Source organism: Lampetra planeri, chromosome 34, assembly GCF_965212315.1.
Source record: "Lampetra planeri chromosome 34, kcLamPlan1.2.h2, whole genome shotgun sequence".
NCBI classification, from domain to species: domain Eukaryota; kingdom Metazoa; phylum Chordata; class Hyperoartia; order Petromyzontiformes; family Petromyzontidae; genus Lampetra; species Lampetra planeri.
Genome location: NC_136140.1, coordinates 286332 through 305185, shown reverse-complemented (window position 1 = coordinate 305185; position 18854 = coordinate 286332). Strand labels below are relative to the sequence as shown.

General features: G+C 50.1%; 1 protein-coding gene across 2 annotated transcripts; it reads right to left on the bottom strand.

The window, feature by feature from the left end:
- Window positions 1–911: 911 nt before the first annotated feature.
- Window positions 912–18495, bottom strand: ASL (argininosuccinate lyase). Of its 2 annotated transcripts, XM_078610433.1 has the most exons (17): window positions 18371–18495; window positions 16525–16567; window positions 15687–15881; window positions 14183–14266; window positions 13187–13243; window positions 12276–12373; window positions 11983–12060; window positions 11719–11796; window positions 10604–10656; window positions 9899–9961; window positions 9346–9460; window positions 7652–7736; window positions 6602–6661; window positions 5497–5580; window positions 3524–3604; window positions 3006–3112; window positions 912–1800 (listed from the first exon to the last, which is right to left on the bottom strand). In XM_078610433.1, the coding sequence occupies exons 1-17, from the start codon at window positions 18478–18480 to the stop codon at window positions 1665–1667; spliced, it is 1527 nt and encodes a 508-aa protein (XP_078466559.1). In that variant the 5' UTR covers window positions 18481–18495; the 3' UTR covers window positions 912–1664. The 2 variants fall into 2 exon arrangements, with proteins under 2 accessions (XP_078466559.1, XP_078466560.1); XM_078610434.1 differs by lacking the exons at window positions 912–1800; window positions 3006–3112; window positions 3524–3604 and adding an exon at window positions 4712–4792.
- Between the last annotated feature and the right edge of the window lie 359 nt (window positions 18496–18854).

Genomic DNA, 18854 nt, shown 5'->3' with positions numbered 1-18854 from the left:
GTGTCCCTGGCCCCGTCGTGGGATTGTGGAGTCTCCACCATCGGCCCTGGGCTGCCCATATCCCAGGTGTTTATTGAATTATCTCACTGGAATTTCATGCGAAGATTGTAAGAATCAAGTTGGCATGAGTTAAGCTTGAGGCGTTTCTCCTGCTTCTGCTTGCGATGAAGAGCGCTCTGTGGGGTGGCCATCTGGGTCTCAGTGGGGATACAGAAACGACTCCCAATTACTAGATCGCTCCACCAGTCAGGAAATGAAGATTAATTTAGAAGATTATGATGTGGTTCATAAGAGGTCAACATCATGAAGGGGGAGAAAGAAAAAAGAATAACATAAATTCCAAGTTTCACCAAATAAATTTTTGGCAAATTTGGCCACTTTGCTGAACAGCTCTAGCATTTACAATCGCCAATCTGCGGGCTCGGGATCAAAATCACACAACGGATAGGCGTGGCCTCCCCTTGGTGATGTAACGAGGGTTTGCCACCGGTCCGGGGATTGGGAGTTGATGAACTGAGTTGATGAACTGAGTGGTCTTTTAGTTCATTGCCAGATTTGTTAAAAAGAGGTGAGACTTGGTTCCAACAAAGTCTAGTGGACACGAAGAATTTCGGGGGGGGGGGGGGGGGGGCAGGCGATTATAGGGAGAGAGGGGGACACCTGATGAGGTGAGGGGCTCGAGTGGGACGGGGGGGACGAGTGGGACGGGGGGACGAGTGGGACGGGGGGGGACGAGTGGGACAGAGGGACGAGTGGGGCGAGGGGGACGAGTGGGGCGGGGGGGACGAGTGGGGCGGGGGGGGGGGCAGGGGGGACGGGGATGCCAGCGGCGCATTCAGGAGTCCGTACCGGCCACAGAGACGGAGGAGATCTGCATTGTTGGCAAGAACCAGAGGCAACAAAACACACCATAACCACCACCACCTTTATTAGTCCACGTGTAACATTCACTGTACCGAGTAAATCTTGAATCAAACTTGCAGCACACTTTTTAAGTTTTGTTACGGTGCAAAAACTACCAAGCGTGTTGACGATTGGTGGGATATTGGTCAATGCTAAACTCAAACATCAAATGCATTTAGAGCTTTTATCCCAGCGGTCCGTGGTGCAGCCTGAGTCGCCCAACACCAGGTTAGAGCACCCAGCCAGCACCACTAATCTGGGACTACATTTGAGTTTCAGCTATGATTAAGCCGAGTTCTCTAGTAGCAAGTTGATGGTCTAAGTCCAGTCAACATCAAATATTATTTTTTACATAATTCCAGTTCTCCAGCTCAAAAAATATCGATTGAAATGCTCTACGCAGCTCATGTACCATATAAACATTCTCACCGTGTGGGTAGGAGTTGAGTAGTTCCGACAAGCCGTTTGCCATGTGCTGGTGCAAGGCTCACCGTGAGTGACGCTTTCAAAATGTGTTTCTGTCTCATGAGATCTTGATATTGACAGCACCATTAAAATGTTACAAAAAATGAAAGCCAAAGTGACGTATCGTCTCACAAGGCTATTAGCAGGTTACAATGGGCTCTAGGCAACCGAGATTGTTTTAAGGCATTTGACTCATCCACAGTTTGAGTCGTATTCATACAGTTTAGGGACGACACGTGTGCCTGTAGGAGTGGTATGTGTAGCACGTGTTCGCGTGTGTATGGGAGTGGAGTGCGTCATGGCTTCAGCTGTGCGAGGATGGCCTCTATCTGCTGGGCGACGCTGGCCCTGGCGGTCCCCCCAGGAGCCGAGTACTGCTCCACGCTGCTCTCGTAGTCCCACACTGCGCACACGTCACTGCCAAACAAGGGGCTGCACGGACACACACACACCACACGTACACGCATTGTACACACACCTCTGTTTATTAATGATCAAAGCAAGCACTGTTAGTCAAGTCGAATAGCACACACCAAGTCGAATACCACGTTTCTGTCTCAAAATTTGTGTTACGTTGAGACGGCTGTTAAATTCTGGTTGCAGCCCAATTTATCTGGGTTGATTTCACTTCTGTGGCTGCCATACATTCTCCATATTAGAATTCATACTGAGCTGAAATATGCCACCTAACAAATAACAATCACACATGTTGTAGGCGACGGGAACATTTCATTCAACATTCACAGTTAATTTTGCAGCAATGCAGTCTTGACGTTGTAATCGCAGGTAATTCTGGGAAAGTCTTACTCAGATGTACTCTGCGAGAGACAGGTGCCACTCACGTGTTCACTAGACGGACTCAGCAAATCATGGAAACACCACTTTTTTTTAATCAGGATTGATTTCTCTAAGAACTCGAGTTCAACTTAAGTTCTGGGAGAAAGCAGGCCAACTCAAGTTGTCTCGAATCGAATGAGGCGGCAGTCCCATGGAACAGGTTGAAGGGTCATCATGCTCAAATGAGCTTGAGGCTGTGTTCATCTTCAACAAGTCTGAACTAGGTACTGATTTTGATCCGAGTCTACGATTCTGTGTTCAAGTGCGTATGTTATGGGCATGGTGCGGCTTAGAGAAGAGATGGAGCTGATGTGGTACAGAAAGATGTGGAGCTGATTAGACTTTCCGATGACTGGTATCAGCGCTCTCAAGATGGGCCTCTGTGGTGACTTATGAAGGAAGCAACTCAGCTGTTGGAGGCAGGCGCCTTCCAACAACAATGGATGGCAGAGGAGCGACATTCACAATGAGTGGAGTGCCAGGCGGCTAACACTCAGCAAGTTGGCACAGTGGGGAGCACAGGTGGTGCATCTGCCTGTCATCTCAGTTAACCGATGGTACCTGAGTCTGTCCCGTGACCTCCTGCCAGCGAACCTTCAACACTTCACGTTATTGCCTCAAAGTGTACTAGTCTGTCACGACAGTTAACCTGTAACAAGTTGACCTGTCCTGTGAACTCTTGCCAGTAGCTTTAAAGTGTATCTAGGATGGCACATGCACGCTGATGATGTCACCACCCCTTAAGTGGCAAATGGCGGCTGTTGATGTTGTGTGCATAATGAGCGCTGTGGTGGGTCCACCTGATGGTTTGCAGCTCATCCACGGAGAGGTCCTTCAAGGAGCAGCCCTTGGCTTCAGATTCGGCCACGGCTCGTCCAGCGAGATTGTGTGCATCACGGAAAGCAACCTGAGGCACACCGCAATTACAACACCACATACACATCATGATGACAACACCACACAAACACCGCGATTACAACACCACATACACATCATGATGAAAACACCACACAAACACTGCGATTACAACACCACATACACATCATGATGAAAACACCACACAAACACTGCGATTACAACACCACATACACATCATGATGAAAACACCACACAAACACTGCGATTACAACACCACATACACATCATGATGAAAACACCACACAAACACCGCGATCACAACGCCACGCACACCGCCGCGATCACAACACACTATCAAATCCAGCAACACACAACACACACACAGGCGTTTAAATGTTTGACCCTAACCACACCGCTACCACTACCTTGACCTCCAGGTGCACAGAGGAGGCGAACTCACCCCCTTCCGGACGAGGTAGTAGGCGAGGTCTGTGGCCAGCATGTCTGGGCTGAGAGCAGCTCGCATGGCAGCCTTGTTCACCTGGCACACACACACACACGGAGCCTTGTTCACCTGCCACACACACATACACACGGAGCCTTGTTCACCTGCCACACACACACACACGGAGCCTTGTTCACCTGGCACACACACACACGGAGCCTTGTTCACCTGGCACACACACACACGGAGCCTTGTTCACCTGGCACACACACACACGGGGCCTTGTTCACCTGGCACACACACACACACACGGAGCCTTGTTCACCTGGCACACACACACACGGAGCCTTGTTCACCTGGCACACACACACACGGAGCCTTGTTCACCTGGCACACACACACACGGAGCCTTGTTCACCTGGCACACACACACACGGAGCCTTGTTCACCTGGCACACACACACACACACGCGGAGCCTTGTTCACCTGGCACACACACACACGGAGCCTTGTTCACCTGGCACACACACACACGGAGCCTTGTTCACCTGGCACACACACACACGCGGAGCCTTGTTCACCTGGCACACACACACACGGAGCCTTGTTCACCTGGCACACACACACACGGAGCCTTGTTCACCTGGCACACACACACACACACGGAGCCTTGTTCACCTGGCACACACACACACGGAGCCTTGTTCACCTGGCACACACACACACACACGGAGCCTTGTTCACCTGGCACACACACACACACGCGGAGCCTTGTTCACCTGGCACACACACACACACGGAGCCTTGTTCACCTGGCACACACACACACGGAGCCTTGTTCACCTGGCACACACACACACACACACTGAGCCTTGTTCACCTGGCACACACACACACACGCGGAGCCTTGTTCACCTGGCACACACACACACACACACGGAGCTTTGTTCACCTGGCACACACACACACACACGGAGCCTTGTTCACCTGGCACACACACACACGGAGCCTTGTTCACCTGGCACACATACACACACACACGGAGCCTTGTTCACCTGGCACACACACATACACAGAGCCTTGTTCACCTGACACACACACACACGGAGCCTTGTTCACCTGGCACACACACACACACACGCGGAGCCTTGTTCACCTGGCACACACACACACGGAGCCTTGTTCACCTGGCACACACACACACACACGGAGCCTTGTTCACCTGGCACACACATACACAGAGCCTTGTTCACCTGACACACACACACACGGAGCCTTGTTCACCTGGCACACACACCCAGCCTGGAGAGCCTGTGGAGATGCGTGTTCTCAGCAATTGCCTGTTAAGACTGCAAGAGCTTAAGGAGGGTTTTATTTGGGGCCAGCACCATACACGTCAGTCTTCTGTTGTATGCCCAGTCCTGATGTTCCACATCCCATAGTGACACCACCACACCGACCACACCATGTACACAGATCCTTGAAATATCAGGCGAGGCTGCGTTGGCTGGAACATGTAGCCACCGCATGCCCAGCCACCGCATGCCCAGCCACCGCATGCCCAGCCACCGCATGCCCAGCCACCGCATGCCCAGCCACCGCATGCCCAGCCACCGCATGCCCAAGCAGTCTCTGTTTGGCCGGACAGAGGAGGGCTAAGTGGGCCCAGAACAGGCTAGAGACGGGTTGGGCTCATGCGGTACATAAGAACCTCGAGTGAACCGACTTTTCTGACAACTTGTACCAGCACAGCCAAGATCGGCCTCTGTGGATGGGTCTCATAGCAATGATGCGAGCATGAGGTGGATAGAACACAGTCCTGTAAATCGGTTCAGTAGCGAGTGCGAGTATTGCATCTGCCAGTCATAAGGCCTGTGCCTGTCCAGTGACCCCGCTGCAAGCCTTCAGCATGCCACGTGGCACCGTGACCATCGAGTGTGTGGTGAATGGCGCTGTAGCTGTTAGTGCGTGGGCGCACACCAAGTTACCGTGAGTGTGGATATGACGCCCGTTGCGATCTGCACCACGGCGCTCAGCGTGTCGTAGACATCAAACATTGCTTCCTTGTCCTCCTGTACGCGTTCGTCAAACACAAATACATTTTAACTTGATAATCAAACCGGATATTTCCCTGCAGAAGTAACCATCGGAATTAGCATGAGACCATTAAGGAGCCAGCCAGCTGTGGAAATCCCATATTCTGATGGCAGGAAATCCACTGTGGCCTTCTCACGGAGTAGAGCTGCTCACGAGAGCTGGGAGTTGCGTGGTAAATGTTTGGAGCGAGGGCGCTGGAATATAATAAAATCGGACCCGAATGACATCACTAATCAGCGATCAGCCCGACGGTGGTAATCGCACCTCCGATTAGCACGGTTGGCATCTAGTACAGTGTGAAATAAGTTCAACATTCATACAAAGTAGGCGCGGTGTTGCCCGTCGGAGCGTGCCGCAGAATCAGAATCTTTATTTATACTGGAAAAATCTGATGAGCTATCAAACTCGTTTCACACATGTCCGGTAGGGGCGGGTGAGAACGTGACAACAAATAGTGCACAAATGTTAGTAGTGCAAAGTACAAGAAAGGTAAACAAATCACCAAAACACCTACGAATAAAACTAAACCATCCGTCGAGGTATCTGTTGCATTCATTCTGTTCAAAGTCGATCCGACAGCTACGTTAGAGTATCAATTCATCGAGGGATAATCACTGTGTCAATTTATTGACGAGCAATGCATAGATCAAGTAATCCCATTGGTTAGTATAGCGTAATGTGAAACGCCCCTTTTGTTGACTGGCCAATATCTGCGTGATCGGCGATTCGCTCGCAGTCCAATTCAATCACGTTACAGTCCACGGCGCGCTGGAGACGCCGCGACGGAGGCGGACGCGGCATGGGCCGCTGGCGGCGCAGTAGACAGCCCCACCGGTGCACACGCAGCACACGGACTGGCCGTGCCGGGGACTGCGATGACGGGCGACGCTGCAGTTCTGTGTGCTTGATGGTGATACAGTAGCTGCGGTGATTGTCTTGATGGCTATGATTGTTATGCCAATGATGGTGAGAATAATGGCATTGATGATGTCTCACCTGCAAGTCCTTGTTGTATGCGGTGGGCAGCCCCTTCATGGTCATCATCAACCCAGCGAACTGTTGAAAAACAAAGACAAGCAACTCCTGGTTAGCCTTATGGACCATCGGGGCAAGTCCTGTTTGCGAGCATGGCACTAAAGGGTGTCGTGTGGGTAGCACCACACCTGGTCACCTTTGATTTCTAAGCACTGTAGTTGTCGACAAACTGCAGGATTAATTTAGGCTGAGTTGACCGATGGGATTACAGGCTGAGCTTAGATACAAAGTACCTATGATTTTGAGTATCATGGCCAGGAATGGATGTATGTAGCCACCCGTGCTAATCAGGGGAATGGAACCTTTATGGAATCAAAGCAAAGTGTGCTGCTAATAATTACAATGCCACTACACACACACGCGCACACGCGCACACCACAGTAGTAAAGGCAGTGACCCCTCAATCAACCCGGTGGGGACTTGTGGTTCAGATGCTGTCGGCATCCATCTGTAATAAAGGACTTCGCATTACACATTCATCGTTGACAGCTCCGTGTTCGGAGCCTGGCACTCTCTTAGTGCGAACTCTGCGATGCTCTCCGGGCTGTGCTGGATCTACTCCTCGATATCATCGCCCCCCACCACATCCATCTTTGTCGTCCCCTTCTCCTTCTGCTGTCTATACCCCTAAGGAGGTGGCGGGGCAGGAGAGTTCCCTGTGATCCCCGCACCGCACGCTGCGTTCATCACTCTTCTTGTCCATCCTCCTGTCAACATTAAACACCAACTATCAGACGCTTATATCCTTCATGGGGTGCCGTGTCATCATCCAAGTCTGGCATCTGGCTGATGACGGCTGCCTTTGCCTTTGTAATGGTTTTCCTGATCTCCTCTTGGCCACTTTCCCTTCTCATCAATCACTTCCCCCGGCTTTGGGAAGGAGTCAATCTTGTCCCCAATGATGCTGAACTTACAGGGGTCTCTAGTGTCCAACTCGGCCACTTGCCATTAGAAACCAAACACCAAGGGTGACGTGTGACGAGGCGAGAGTGAGCGACGAGGAGGGGTTACCCTGCCAAAGACGGTGCCAGTCTTGCCGCGGATGAGCTCCAGGCTGTCTGGGTTCCTCTTCTGGGGCATGAGGCTGCTGCCCGTGCTGGAGCGAGCAGTGGGGTTAGGGGCAGGGTCACACACGGTCACTCACAACACCGACATAGATTATGGGAACCTCATTTGCCAGTAAAAATATGATAATTGGTTATTTACCCTTCTATCTGGCAACAAAACTGACACCTTTTTACAAGGAGTCATGTTTGAATAGACCGCAATACCTGCAGTCATAATACAAACAAAAGAACATAACTCTGATAATGTGCACTGTCCTTGAAGTTGATTGGTCCACACCCGAGACAGCTTTAAGGAAAGCTGTCTCGGGTGTGGACCAATCAACTTCAAGGACAGTGCACATTATCAGAGTTATGTTCTTTTGTTTGTATTATGACTGCAGGTATTGCGGTCTATTCAAACATGACTCCTTGTAAAAAGGTGTCAGTTTTGTTGCCAGATAGAAGGGTAAATAACCAATTACCGACATAGATCTTCACACCATCATCATCACACACCTCCCACCGCCACCATCAGAACAATAACTGCCATTCGCCGCCAAAGTGGCGATGACGTCACAATGGTGCTTGTGCCAGACCACGTGAAGTGACAGACTCAGGTGTTTCGCAAAAATAGAGAAGGGGGGGGGGGCATTAGTGTGGCCGATAAGACACGGAGCTTTGTATGGAATTTGAAAGAGAAATAAAAAAAATGTTTAACCGTTCGGATAGCTATCAACTTAGTGTTGCGTGGAAGTGCATGCTTATACAGGCCACCATACTTCAATAGGGATTACCGTTGGTACGGCTATTTTAATACAATGGACAGGAAGGACACGATCAATGGGCCCGCATAATGTGCATGCATAATGCACGTTGACTCAAGAAGTGTGGTCACCACATCTACACCTCTATATAAGGAACGAAACAGGTGAACTTCTCCACAAATCTGGCTGTCGCCTGATGAAGCTAGTTGTAATTTCTGGTGAAACGTCGTACTCAGATTGTAAATGTTGTGGCTTGGCTCTCCAACACAACCGGCGTGCTGTACTAGTGACGAAATGGCCACGTTCTGTTTACGCGACAACCCTTACTAGTTGGCTGTGTCGGGTGGTGGCGGGTTTAACGACACATTTATATATTTACGCGATCTCACCCAAAACACCTCTATTATGGAGCTTATATACGTAGCGTTATACAGCTGATGAAAATATGACACCCTACCGATTCCCAGTGAGACCTCCACCACCAAAACAGAGTCACTCATGAGCGCACTGCCCAGGTATGGGAACTCCTCCACTCTATTCACAGCTGTCCCATTCCTCACGGGGAGTGGAGGGGGTGGAATGTTTCATGACACATGTGCTTTGGTTTTGTTGGGCTGATAGTCAGGCCCCATCTCTTAGTAGCACAGGTTCAGTAGTAGTATCAGGTTTAGTACCACCATCACACACCTCCTATGTTTACACATCGAAACAGGTACTAATTTGAGGCTGAGTCGACCTAGGGGAGGCCCAGAACCGGTTCAAATAATTGTTACTGATGTTGGCCAAGTTCGTGGCGCGACGTGCTAACCGCTGCACTCCCGCACCGCACACACCTCCCACCACCAGCACCATCACCGTGCGGTGCGTCTGCATGCGTCTGCATGCGTGTGGTCACCTGTACGCGTCCGAAAGGCTGACGAAGCCGAACTCCTTGCTGCTGTAGAGCACCAGGTCCTCCGCCATTCGGCTCAAGTGCGTCATGGTGAGTGACGCCGCAAACAGGAACTCGGCTACACGTGGCACCACCACCACCACCACGTCACAAACCACAACACCACCACTACCACGTCACAAACCACAACACCACCACTACCACGTCACACATCGCATCACCATTAATACACCACCAGCTCACACATCACATCACCATCGACAACATTGCCACGTCACATATATTTCTACACAGCCATCCTTCCAATCCAGCAGAGCCCTTTTGCAAGGAAAGCAGCTGTGATGATTTTCCCGCAGGGGAACCAGGACATAGCCAGCGCCTCTCTCCCTCTGAGCGCTTTGCTGAGGACAGCAAACCCGTCTCGGGCCTAGGATGGCCCTGAGCTCCTCCTCAATTGAGGATGCAAATGAGCCAGTCGCAAAATAATTGGGCAAGCGGTGTTAACGAGCACTCGTTATGCAACCAGCCACATGCACGCGCGCACACGCCCACTCACCTATGAAGTCTCTGTCGCTTGTGGCGTCCATGCTGTTGAGGCTGATCGAATCAAAGTTCAGTTCTGTAAGAGGATTCGCACGTTAGCTGTGCACACGAGCCTACCATGATCAACATGTGAACATTAACACTCTCATTACTACCAGGAGAGGTGCTTCCGCAAGCACGTGTGGTTAATGCAGACTTGATTCCGTATAATAGGTGTCCATTTGGTGTTTGCACATATGAACACCTGTATGTATTGCCAGAAAGAAAGAAGCTTTTTTTCTTTTTTATCATCTTAATGCTGGCAAAAAGGACCCCCTAAACAATAAAGCACAGCGTGTCAATGAAGGTATCATCCACTATTAAAGAACTGGAATGAACACAGCAGTCAACTTGTGTGGCCTACAAAAAATGGCTGCTGCAACAAGTTGAACAATTTCTCTCCACGTGGAGTTGTCCTGCCGACGTGTGACGTGACGTGGTGATGCCCTGTGTTCTGTTCACCACAATATCGGCACGAACTCATCTGCGATCTGGGTGGTGTTTTTCGCAAAACAAATCTGGGGAGTTGTTGTTCCACTAGGATTACACATTAAAACTCTTCATACAAGACTACAACATTTGCCCGGCTAACAATAGGTGCGTGTGTGCGTGACGTGCACTCCGCATGTGGTGTACGTGCATACAGCACATTCTCTGCCACGTATCCATAAATACATACCCTTGCGCAAGATCTCTCGGTCAATGTTCAACGGGTTTCCGGCTATGGCTCCACTGCGTGAGCACGCACACACACACACGCATGTACACAGACACACGCACACACACAACACACACACACACGCATGCACACAGACACACGCACACACACAGATGTTGCATTCATCCTGGACAGACTGAGGGCATCATCGCTACCAAGCGTCCACTTACTGTGGTCGTGTCCCCAGTGCAGAAGCAGGACCACACCGGGTTCTTATTTCAGGCTAGGTCAGCCTCGGGGAGGACCAGGCCCCATGGGTAGATTTCAGACACAGAATTCAAATATCAAACTGGGTCACCATTGTCAGACTGTGAATGAGATCTGCCCATTGGGTCACTGTAGAGAATGTGAATGAGACCCGTCACACACACAGAGTCACTGGAGAGAATGTGAATGAGACCTGTCACACACACAGAGTCACGAGAGAATGTGAATGTGACCTGTCACTCACACAGAGTCACTGGAGAGAATGTGAATGTGACCTGTCACTCACACAGAGTCACTGGAGAGAATGTGAATGAGACCTGTCACTCACACAGAGTCACTGGAGAGAATGTGAATGAGACCTGTCACACACACAGAGTCACTGGAGAGAATGTGAATGTGACCTGTCACTCACACAGTCACTAGAGAATGTGAATGAGACTGTCACACACACAGAGTCACTGGAGAGAATGTGAATGTGACCTGTCACTCACACAGAGTCACTAGAGAATGTGAATGAGACCTGTCACACACACAGAGTCACTGTAGAGAATGTGAATGAGACCTGTCACACACACAGAGTCACTGGAGAGAATGTGAATGTGACCTGTCACTCACACAGAGTCACTGGAGAGAATGTGAATGAGACCTGTCACACACACAGAGTCACTGGAGAGAATGTGAATGTGACCTGTCACTCACACAGAGTCACTAGAGAATGTGAATGAGACTGTCACACACACAGAGTCACTGGAGAGAATGTGAATGTGACCTGTCACTCACACAGAGTCACTAGAGAATGTGAATGAGACTGTCACACACACATAGTCACTGGAGAGAATGTGAATGCTCTGTCTGCCATGTGGAGTCACCTGCCCAGAGGCAGGACGTTGGTGCGGGCGCGTGCCTGGCCAAGCCGCTCTGCATCCCTCAGCAGGGCCGTGGCGTGACTGGAAGAAAGCCCAGAGCACGATAAGCACCACGCCACCATCGCATCGTCACATCAACACATCGTCACAACAGCACATCAACACATCGTCACAAGCGGGTTCACCACCAGGCCGGGTGTGGCCACCGCTCCACCGCATCCACCTCACAGCGACGGATGACCGGTTGTTGCACTGTAATCCGGTCACCTGAGCAGCCAGTGGCTCCACCGGATTGGCTGCGCTCGCTGCAGGTGCGTGTACCCAGGGCAGAGGACGTCCATCTCCCTGTGGCAACACGAGACAGCACGGCAACGAAGCACACGGTCACAACACAGCGTCCACACCACACTCCACCGCTCACTCCCCCACCCTTTCATTCCCTCACCCACTCACCCATGCACCTGCCAGTCCACCGAGTGACTCCACCACTAGCAAGTAAGAATGCAGGCGAGTCTGTAAGTGAGGTGCGGGGGTTGCGTGCAACGGGGTGCAGGGCGTACGCGTGGGCGCGCTGAGCGAGGGAGCGCACGAGCGTGTGCAGCAGAGCGAGGAGGTGGGAGAGTGCCTCCCGCAGCCAGATCCTCACGTCCGTCACCACCTGCAGGGGAAACGTCGTGCGGAGAGGCCGTGGCACGTGGGCCGCCATGCTCGCGCGCAGTGGGACGCACGCACGCTCCACGGTCGCCAAATTAAGTCCCTGCCACTATTTAAGTCCCATTTAAAATGTTTGTTGTTTTCTTTGGCCTTGAATTGAGTTGACCTTGGTTTGCATGCGCTACGTATGTTGCGAGGTACAATATTCTTTCTTTGTTTATGTAATGTTTTTGTCTTGTACACCGTTGTGAGATGCAGTTTTGCGTGAACAAGCGCGATATAAAAATTTATGATAATAATTATTATAAGTCTACTTGGTTCTCCCTGCGCAGGTTTAAATCTTGGTGGCTATGAAATATTGATATTTGCTCCATTGTTGTACCCTGTTTTATGCTATTTTAGGATTTTGGTGACCCAGGTCAGTCTTGCAAACGAGACTTTATCCTGGTCCTGTTGAGTTCTAATCTGGTTGGACAAACCCAACTTAAAAACCCGAACATGAGCAGGGGTGGCACTCATCTCTGTGCCGTGCGCGAGGCTTAATCAATGTGCGTGCGTGAACGTCAATGAGCGTGCGGGTTACTGAGTGAGTGAATACATGTGTGGGTGTAAGTGAATATGTCTGTGCATCAGCGAGTGAGTGGTTGCGTGTTTTAAAGAGTGAAGTATGTGTGAATACGTGTGTGTGTTGGGTGCTTACAGCACTTACACCAACAGTCTATTCAAGGCTATATGTGGGGATATTTGCTGTGTGCGTCTGTGTGACAGTAAATGTATCCGTGTGTGCGTGAATGTGTGAGTGTGTGAATCACGAGACCTGGTCGTTTCGGCTCCGTCCCGTGTGCAGTTTCCCTCCGGCTTCTCCAATCAGCTCCTGCAGTCCCCATCATCGCAATTACGACCAGCACCACCTTCGCCATCATCAACACCATCACTACCATCGGCATTAGAATCACCGCTGGATGTCTCTGCACTGTGGCTGTCAGCCGAGCGCTGGGTGGGGGTTTCCTGGGGTCTCGGGGGGCTCCAAGACTCTGCCACTGCGTCAGCTGCCCATGTAACATCACTCCGCACGGACATCATGACAACTGACTGATTACCATTTGGACTCCAGATCAAATCCATTACCTACGAATGAAGTCGCTTCACATGCTGCTGTTCCACTCTTGGGTGGTAGAGACCGTGGTTTCAAGGATCAGTACTGAGGGTTGTGTGTGATGTGTGCACGATACTTGCACTTGCACACATTCATCGGGAAGGTGCATTCTGAAAAGCAATTAGTCTTTGTTTCTAATTAACTTGAGGGTTTGTAAGTAATGACAATACAATTTTGATTTACATAGCATTTAAATACAACCAAATCTCGAAATATAATGGTGAATTTGGTATTTTCAAGGGAAAAAACAGGCATTGGAGTGCTTACCAGGGGTGCCACCCAGGGTTGCCACTCCAGCTGGTGGGGCACCGAACAAGTGCACCTTGAAGGACAAGTTACAACCCTGCAGCAGCTTCGGATCTCACGGAAATAAGCACTCGAGCTGTGGTGGCAGCAATGGCATGAAAATAAATGAAAACCTCCTTCTGGTAATCTGATTACCATACTGCTCGTACGATGACTCCCTGCAATGTAACACATCTACCGGTAGAGTAACTGTAATCTGATTTCATCCAGAGAAAATAGTGATATACTGGATGACCGGCACTTGCCTCTAATAATCTGGGTTACCAATGAGCTCCACCCACCGTCTTCTCGTAAGTGCGCTCACGTCTGTGCGTCTGTGCGTCTGTGCGTCTGTGCGTCTGTGTGCGTTACCTTGAGGCGCCTCTCGTTGGCCGTGTGGATGTCTTCATCGTTCTCTTTGACCTCAAACTTTCCCTCCTCCCACTCCTTCTCGATCTGCAACATGCACGCACGCACGCACCAGCTTCATTCACGCTCACTCCAGCGCCTCCAAACCAACGCACGATCAATGCGCAGCACGAGGGGCGCGCTACGCTACGGGGAGTGGAGGAGCAAAGTCCAGTTTGGGCTCTAGAGTGCAAAAGCGATTCCCCTCGGCGGGGCATGTGGAGTCTCGAGTCACTGGCGCCGCTTGGCTGTGAAATTCCACAGGCAGCGTCCATTGCTCAGCGGTGGACAAGAGACCCCGCGTGCACATTGCACATGCGGGCAGCCTTGTGGCGCTGTGGCAGAGCGCTCGACTCACAATCCAAAGTTTACGGCCGTTAAACACCAAGTTTGTTAGTTGTGCAATATTCCTTAAGAGCCGTGTACAGGCGACCCCCGCACCTACGACCTAATTGGTGCCTGAACGACGCTCACACGTGGAGCCGTCGTAAGTCGAATCCTTATCTCCCATAGGCGCAATGTTATACATTGGGGTTCCGTTCCTGGAAACCCGTTACATACCATACAAATACCAAAATTTTGCACGAAAATAAATGAAAATAACCCTGACAAACATTTATTGTAGCTTAACGAAACTTTTACAAACATTTATTAAGTAAAAAGAAACACATTTGAAAATCCATATGTACTTTTCTGCACATATATCACATTTGCTCTTCTCAAGACATAGCAAAAGGCGAACATTTATCAAAATTTCAAGAAAATTGACAAAGAAGTGAAGAGCGTTGCGAAAGAGACGCTGCTGCGTTCGCACTCAGTGCAGCTGCAGACTGCCGGGCTATGCTGAACATTTGCATACAGCAGAATAGCAAAGCAGCACCATCGACTCGGCATCGGTAGCAGTCGTTAGGCGGTCATAGACACGAGTGTTGGTCGTTACTTTGGGGGTCTTGCTGTAAGGAAGGTCGTAAAAAGCAGGGGGTCGTAAGTCGGGGGTCACCAGTTCTCGTCTTTTGACATGTTTGTTTTGCTGCTGCTGTGCTCATGCAGCACCACGGGTCTCCTGTGTAACTAGCCGGGGAAACTGGCTCAGTGGGATTATCCCTGTAACAAATAAAATAAACGTACAGTATATCCCAGTGACATGTGTAGACCTGTGTGTATTGGCCAAAATGTGTATAATGACTTTTGCGTGCCTGTGTAAAATGACGTGTGTGTGTGTCTGTGTATAATGAGTGGTGTGTGTGTCTGTGTATAATGAGTGGTGTGTGTGTGTCTGTGTATAATGAGTGGTGTGTGTGTCTGTGTATAATGAGTGGTGTGTGTGTCTGTGTATAATGAGTGGTGTGTGTGTCTGTGTATAATGAGTGGTGTGTGTGTCTGTGTATAATGAGTGGTGTGTGTGTCTGTGTATAATGAGTGGTGTGTGTGTCTGTGTATAATGAGTGGTGTGTGTGTGTCTGTGAACCTGTGTGAGTGCGACGCGAATGGCCTGGGCCTCGGCTTGGGCCAAGATGCCCGCGAGGCTCAGTGCGAGGGCGTAGGCCGAGCTGCCCTGCAGGTCCGCGCGCCACATCCGGCGATCGACGCCCAGCGAGGCGTTGAACTGAGACATCAAGGGGTCCGTGGCTCCGACAAAGCGGCCACCCCACAGCTTACCAGCCTGGGACATGCACACACACACACACCACCAACATCACGTATAGCCTCATAGAGCAAAAGAGTTTCATTAGCACTGTTCTGCACTGTTCCTAGAGCCCTTTGTGTCCCCTGTACATTCGACATCACACCAGCTACTCGTTCATAGCCGAGTCAACCCACGAAAGGCTCAGAGACAACATAAACAGCAATGATTATGCCAATGAATCTCACCATCTTATCAATGCACTTACACCTGCCTACCTCTCACCACTCACACCAGTCTACTCTCCTCCACATACTATCTTGGCTAAGTCATCAGTCTGGAACACCCTTCCCCCAGCCATTTGGACTTTTCTCTCTCTCTCTGTCCTTTTTCAAGTACAGGCTCAAAATCTTAATTTTTTCCTACAATTCATGAACATATAAATAAAACCCTTTCCCCATGTTGCCCAATTTCCACTGTTTTGTACAGGGAGATTTGGTTCCCTTTAAAACGCTCCGTCAGATTGACTGGGTCTTGGGACGGTAGATTTGACCCAAGTTAGACAACAGACTCTACTGTGGTCTTTAGTCAACAGCCGTATACAGCAGTTTATGTTCCATTAGAAATAAAACGTCCCTCTACACACACGCACGAACGTAAACACACACACAGCATCACTCACCTCTGTGCTGCCCGATGTCTCGGACATTTTCAGCAGCAGGTATCTGTAGAGACAAAGGTAATGGTGTCAGGGACATGGGCCCGCATTCGCTGTTCTGTCGCAACGTAGTCCAGCAGATGATCTTTCTTGGACCCGGCGTGCATCCGTGATGTGTGGATGCACTGACGTTTGGAAGAGCGTGTTGGTTACTCAAAGGCCGTAGACTGCACAAACGTTTAGCAACCTTTTACTGTTTAAATGATTTGGTACGTAGCCAACCGTGCTAATCGAATGAGGGAGATGATTCCAATCAAACCAGCACAGGTGCTTCCGTCATAACCCACTCAGGCGTCGAGTCGCCCAACACGAGAACCTCGACCCCGTTGGGCCACTGTCGCCAGCATCTGGGACAGTTCATTGAAGGTATGTGCCTCAGCAACTTTGACTGTCGCCCTCCGATAATATTCAACTTCGGTGGGAGTGTGACCCACCACCACCATTCTCGCCTTCGGTTGGAGGCTTGCACGGAACACCAGGGGATGGGTGGCTCGTACCACGCCCGACCGCCTTTGTCTCCCCAGTGGCGATGTTTACACACCGCACCGGGTACTAATTCGAGGCTGAGTCGACCTAGGGGAGGCTCAGGACCCGTTCAAACAATCGTCACCGGTGTTGGCCATGAGCCGGAATCGAACTCGGTCGCTGGATTTGTAGAGCTAACCACTCCACTGCCGAGGTATGGGGCCGTCCATAAATGACGTCACGCGATTTTGGACGATTTTTGACCCCCCTCCCCCCCTCGTCACAAAAAGTCAGACCCCCTCAAATATGACGTCACAAAGCTTTGCCCCCCTCCCAAAACCATATTTCCATTTTGAAAATAAAACATGCTTCAAATCGCTTTAAACTATTGTCATTGTAGTGTGTACTCTGATGTTGTAGGAAAAACACGTATTAAAAAAGAGGCGTTAGAAATCTTAAAATTTAGCATAAAAATTCACTTGAAAATATTCAACGTCTAACTAAGACTGCAGATGTTCAGAATATTATAATGAAATTCTCTTATAAATACTTGAAACTTTGTAGTAGAACGAAGAAAAATGGAGAGGACAATTATAACAATCATATATTCATTCCACAGAATGAAAAGCCCTGGTAGAATAATTAAAATCTAAATGTTTAATAACAATAATTAAAAAAATTTACAAAATGTTTGCTTCTCCATTCTCCAATGGAGAAGCAACATTCTCCTTCACGGAATAAATAAAAGGTGACCTTCGTAAATTTAAATAATCAACTAGTTAATAATGAAAATTAATCAAAATTAGTGTTGTCATAACAATTATATTTAAGTTGTTTATATTTATTTAAAGTTGCACATTTTGATGTGACGTCACATTTCTCAACCCCCCCTCCCCCCCTCGTCACACATCGTCACAAATGTCTGACCCCCTCCCCCCCCAGGTGCGTGACGTCATTTATGGACGGCCCCTACGACTGTACAACACACGCTCACCCCCATCACCCACATGCACCCCCAGCAGCAGCAGCAGCCACCATTCGCCACTAAGTGGCGGCGAGGCCACCACGGCGCCTGTGCCAGGCGAGGTGCACTTTGAGACCACGTGAAGTGTCGAAGGCTCGCTGACAGGTTACGGGACAGACCCCCAGGTGCCATGGTTTGACTGACATGACTGGCAGATGTACCAGCTGTGCCTCCTGCTGTGCCATCACTCACACCCACCCCCATCACGCACACCCCCATCACTCACACTCATCACTCACACTCATCACTCACCCCCATCACCCACCCCCATCACTCACTCCCATCAACTCCCATCACTCGCTCACCCCCCATCACACTCACCTGTCCGCTTGAATGAGCTTCGCGTCTGGGTCACGTGACCCTCGGGAGGCCTGGGTGAGGGCGCGGCCCGCGTCCACTCGGTTCCCCCCCACCACCCCGCGTGACGTCATCACGCACAGCGAAACGGAATGACGTCAACACGTACGCGAATACAACAGCGTGGCCATGCACGATGCGGGGGGGGGGAACTCCGCACGCCCGGTCACGTGTCTCGCGTGGTATTCACCAACATTCTAGATTTGAAGCTTTATTATATTAATATTTTACTGTTTATTTTATTATTTATTTTTACCTACGTGACTTTACCGAAAAAAGCCTAAGAATATTCACCAACATCTCGCGAGGGGGAGCCAGCGAGCCGTACTCGTATGGTGATGCACCAATGGTGGAACAGCCGGGTTTTTTTACAATCGTTTATCGCAACCTCCAGCACGCTATAGCTGCACTTTCATTGGGCTGCTTGCTATTGGAGTGACTGGGAATT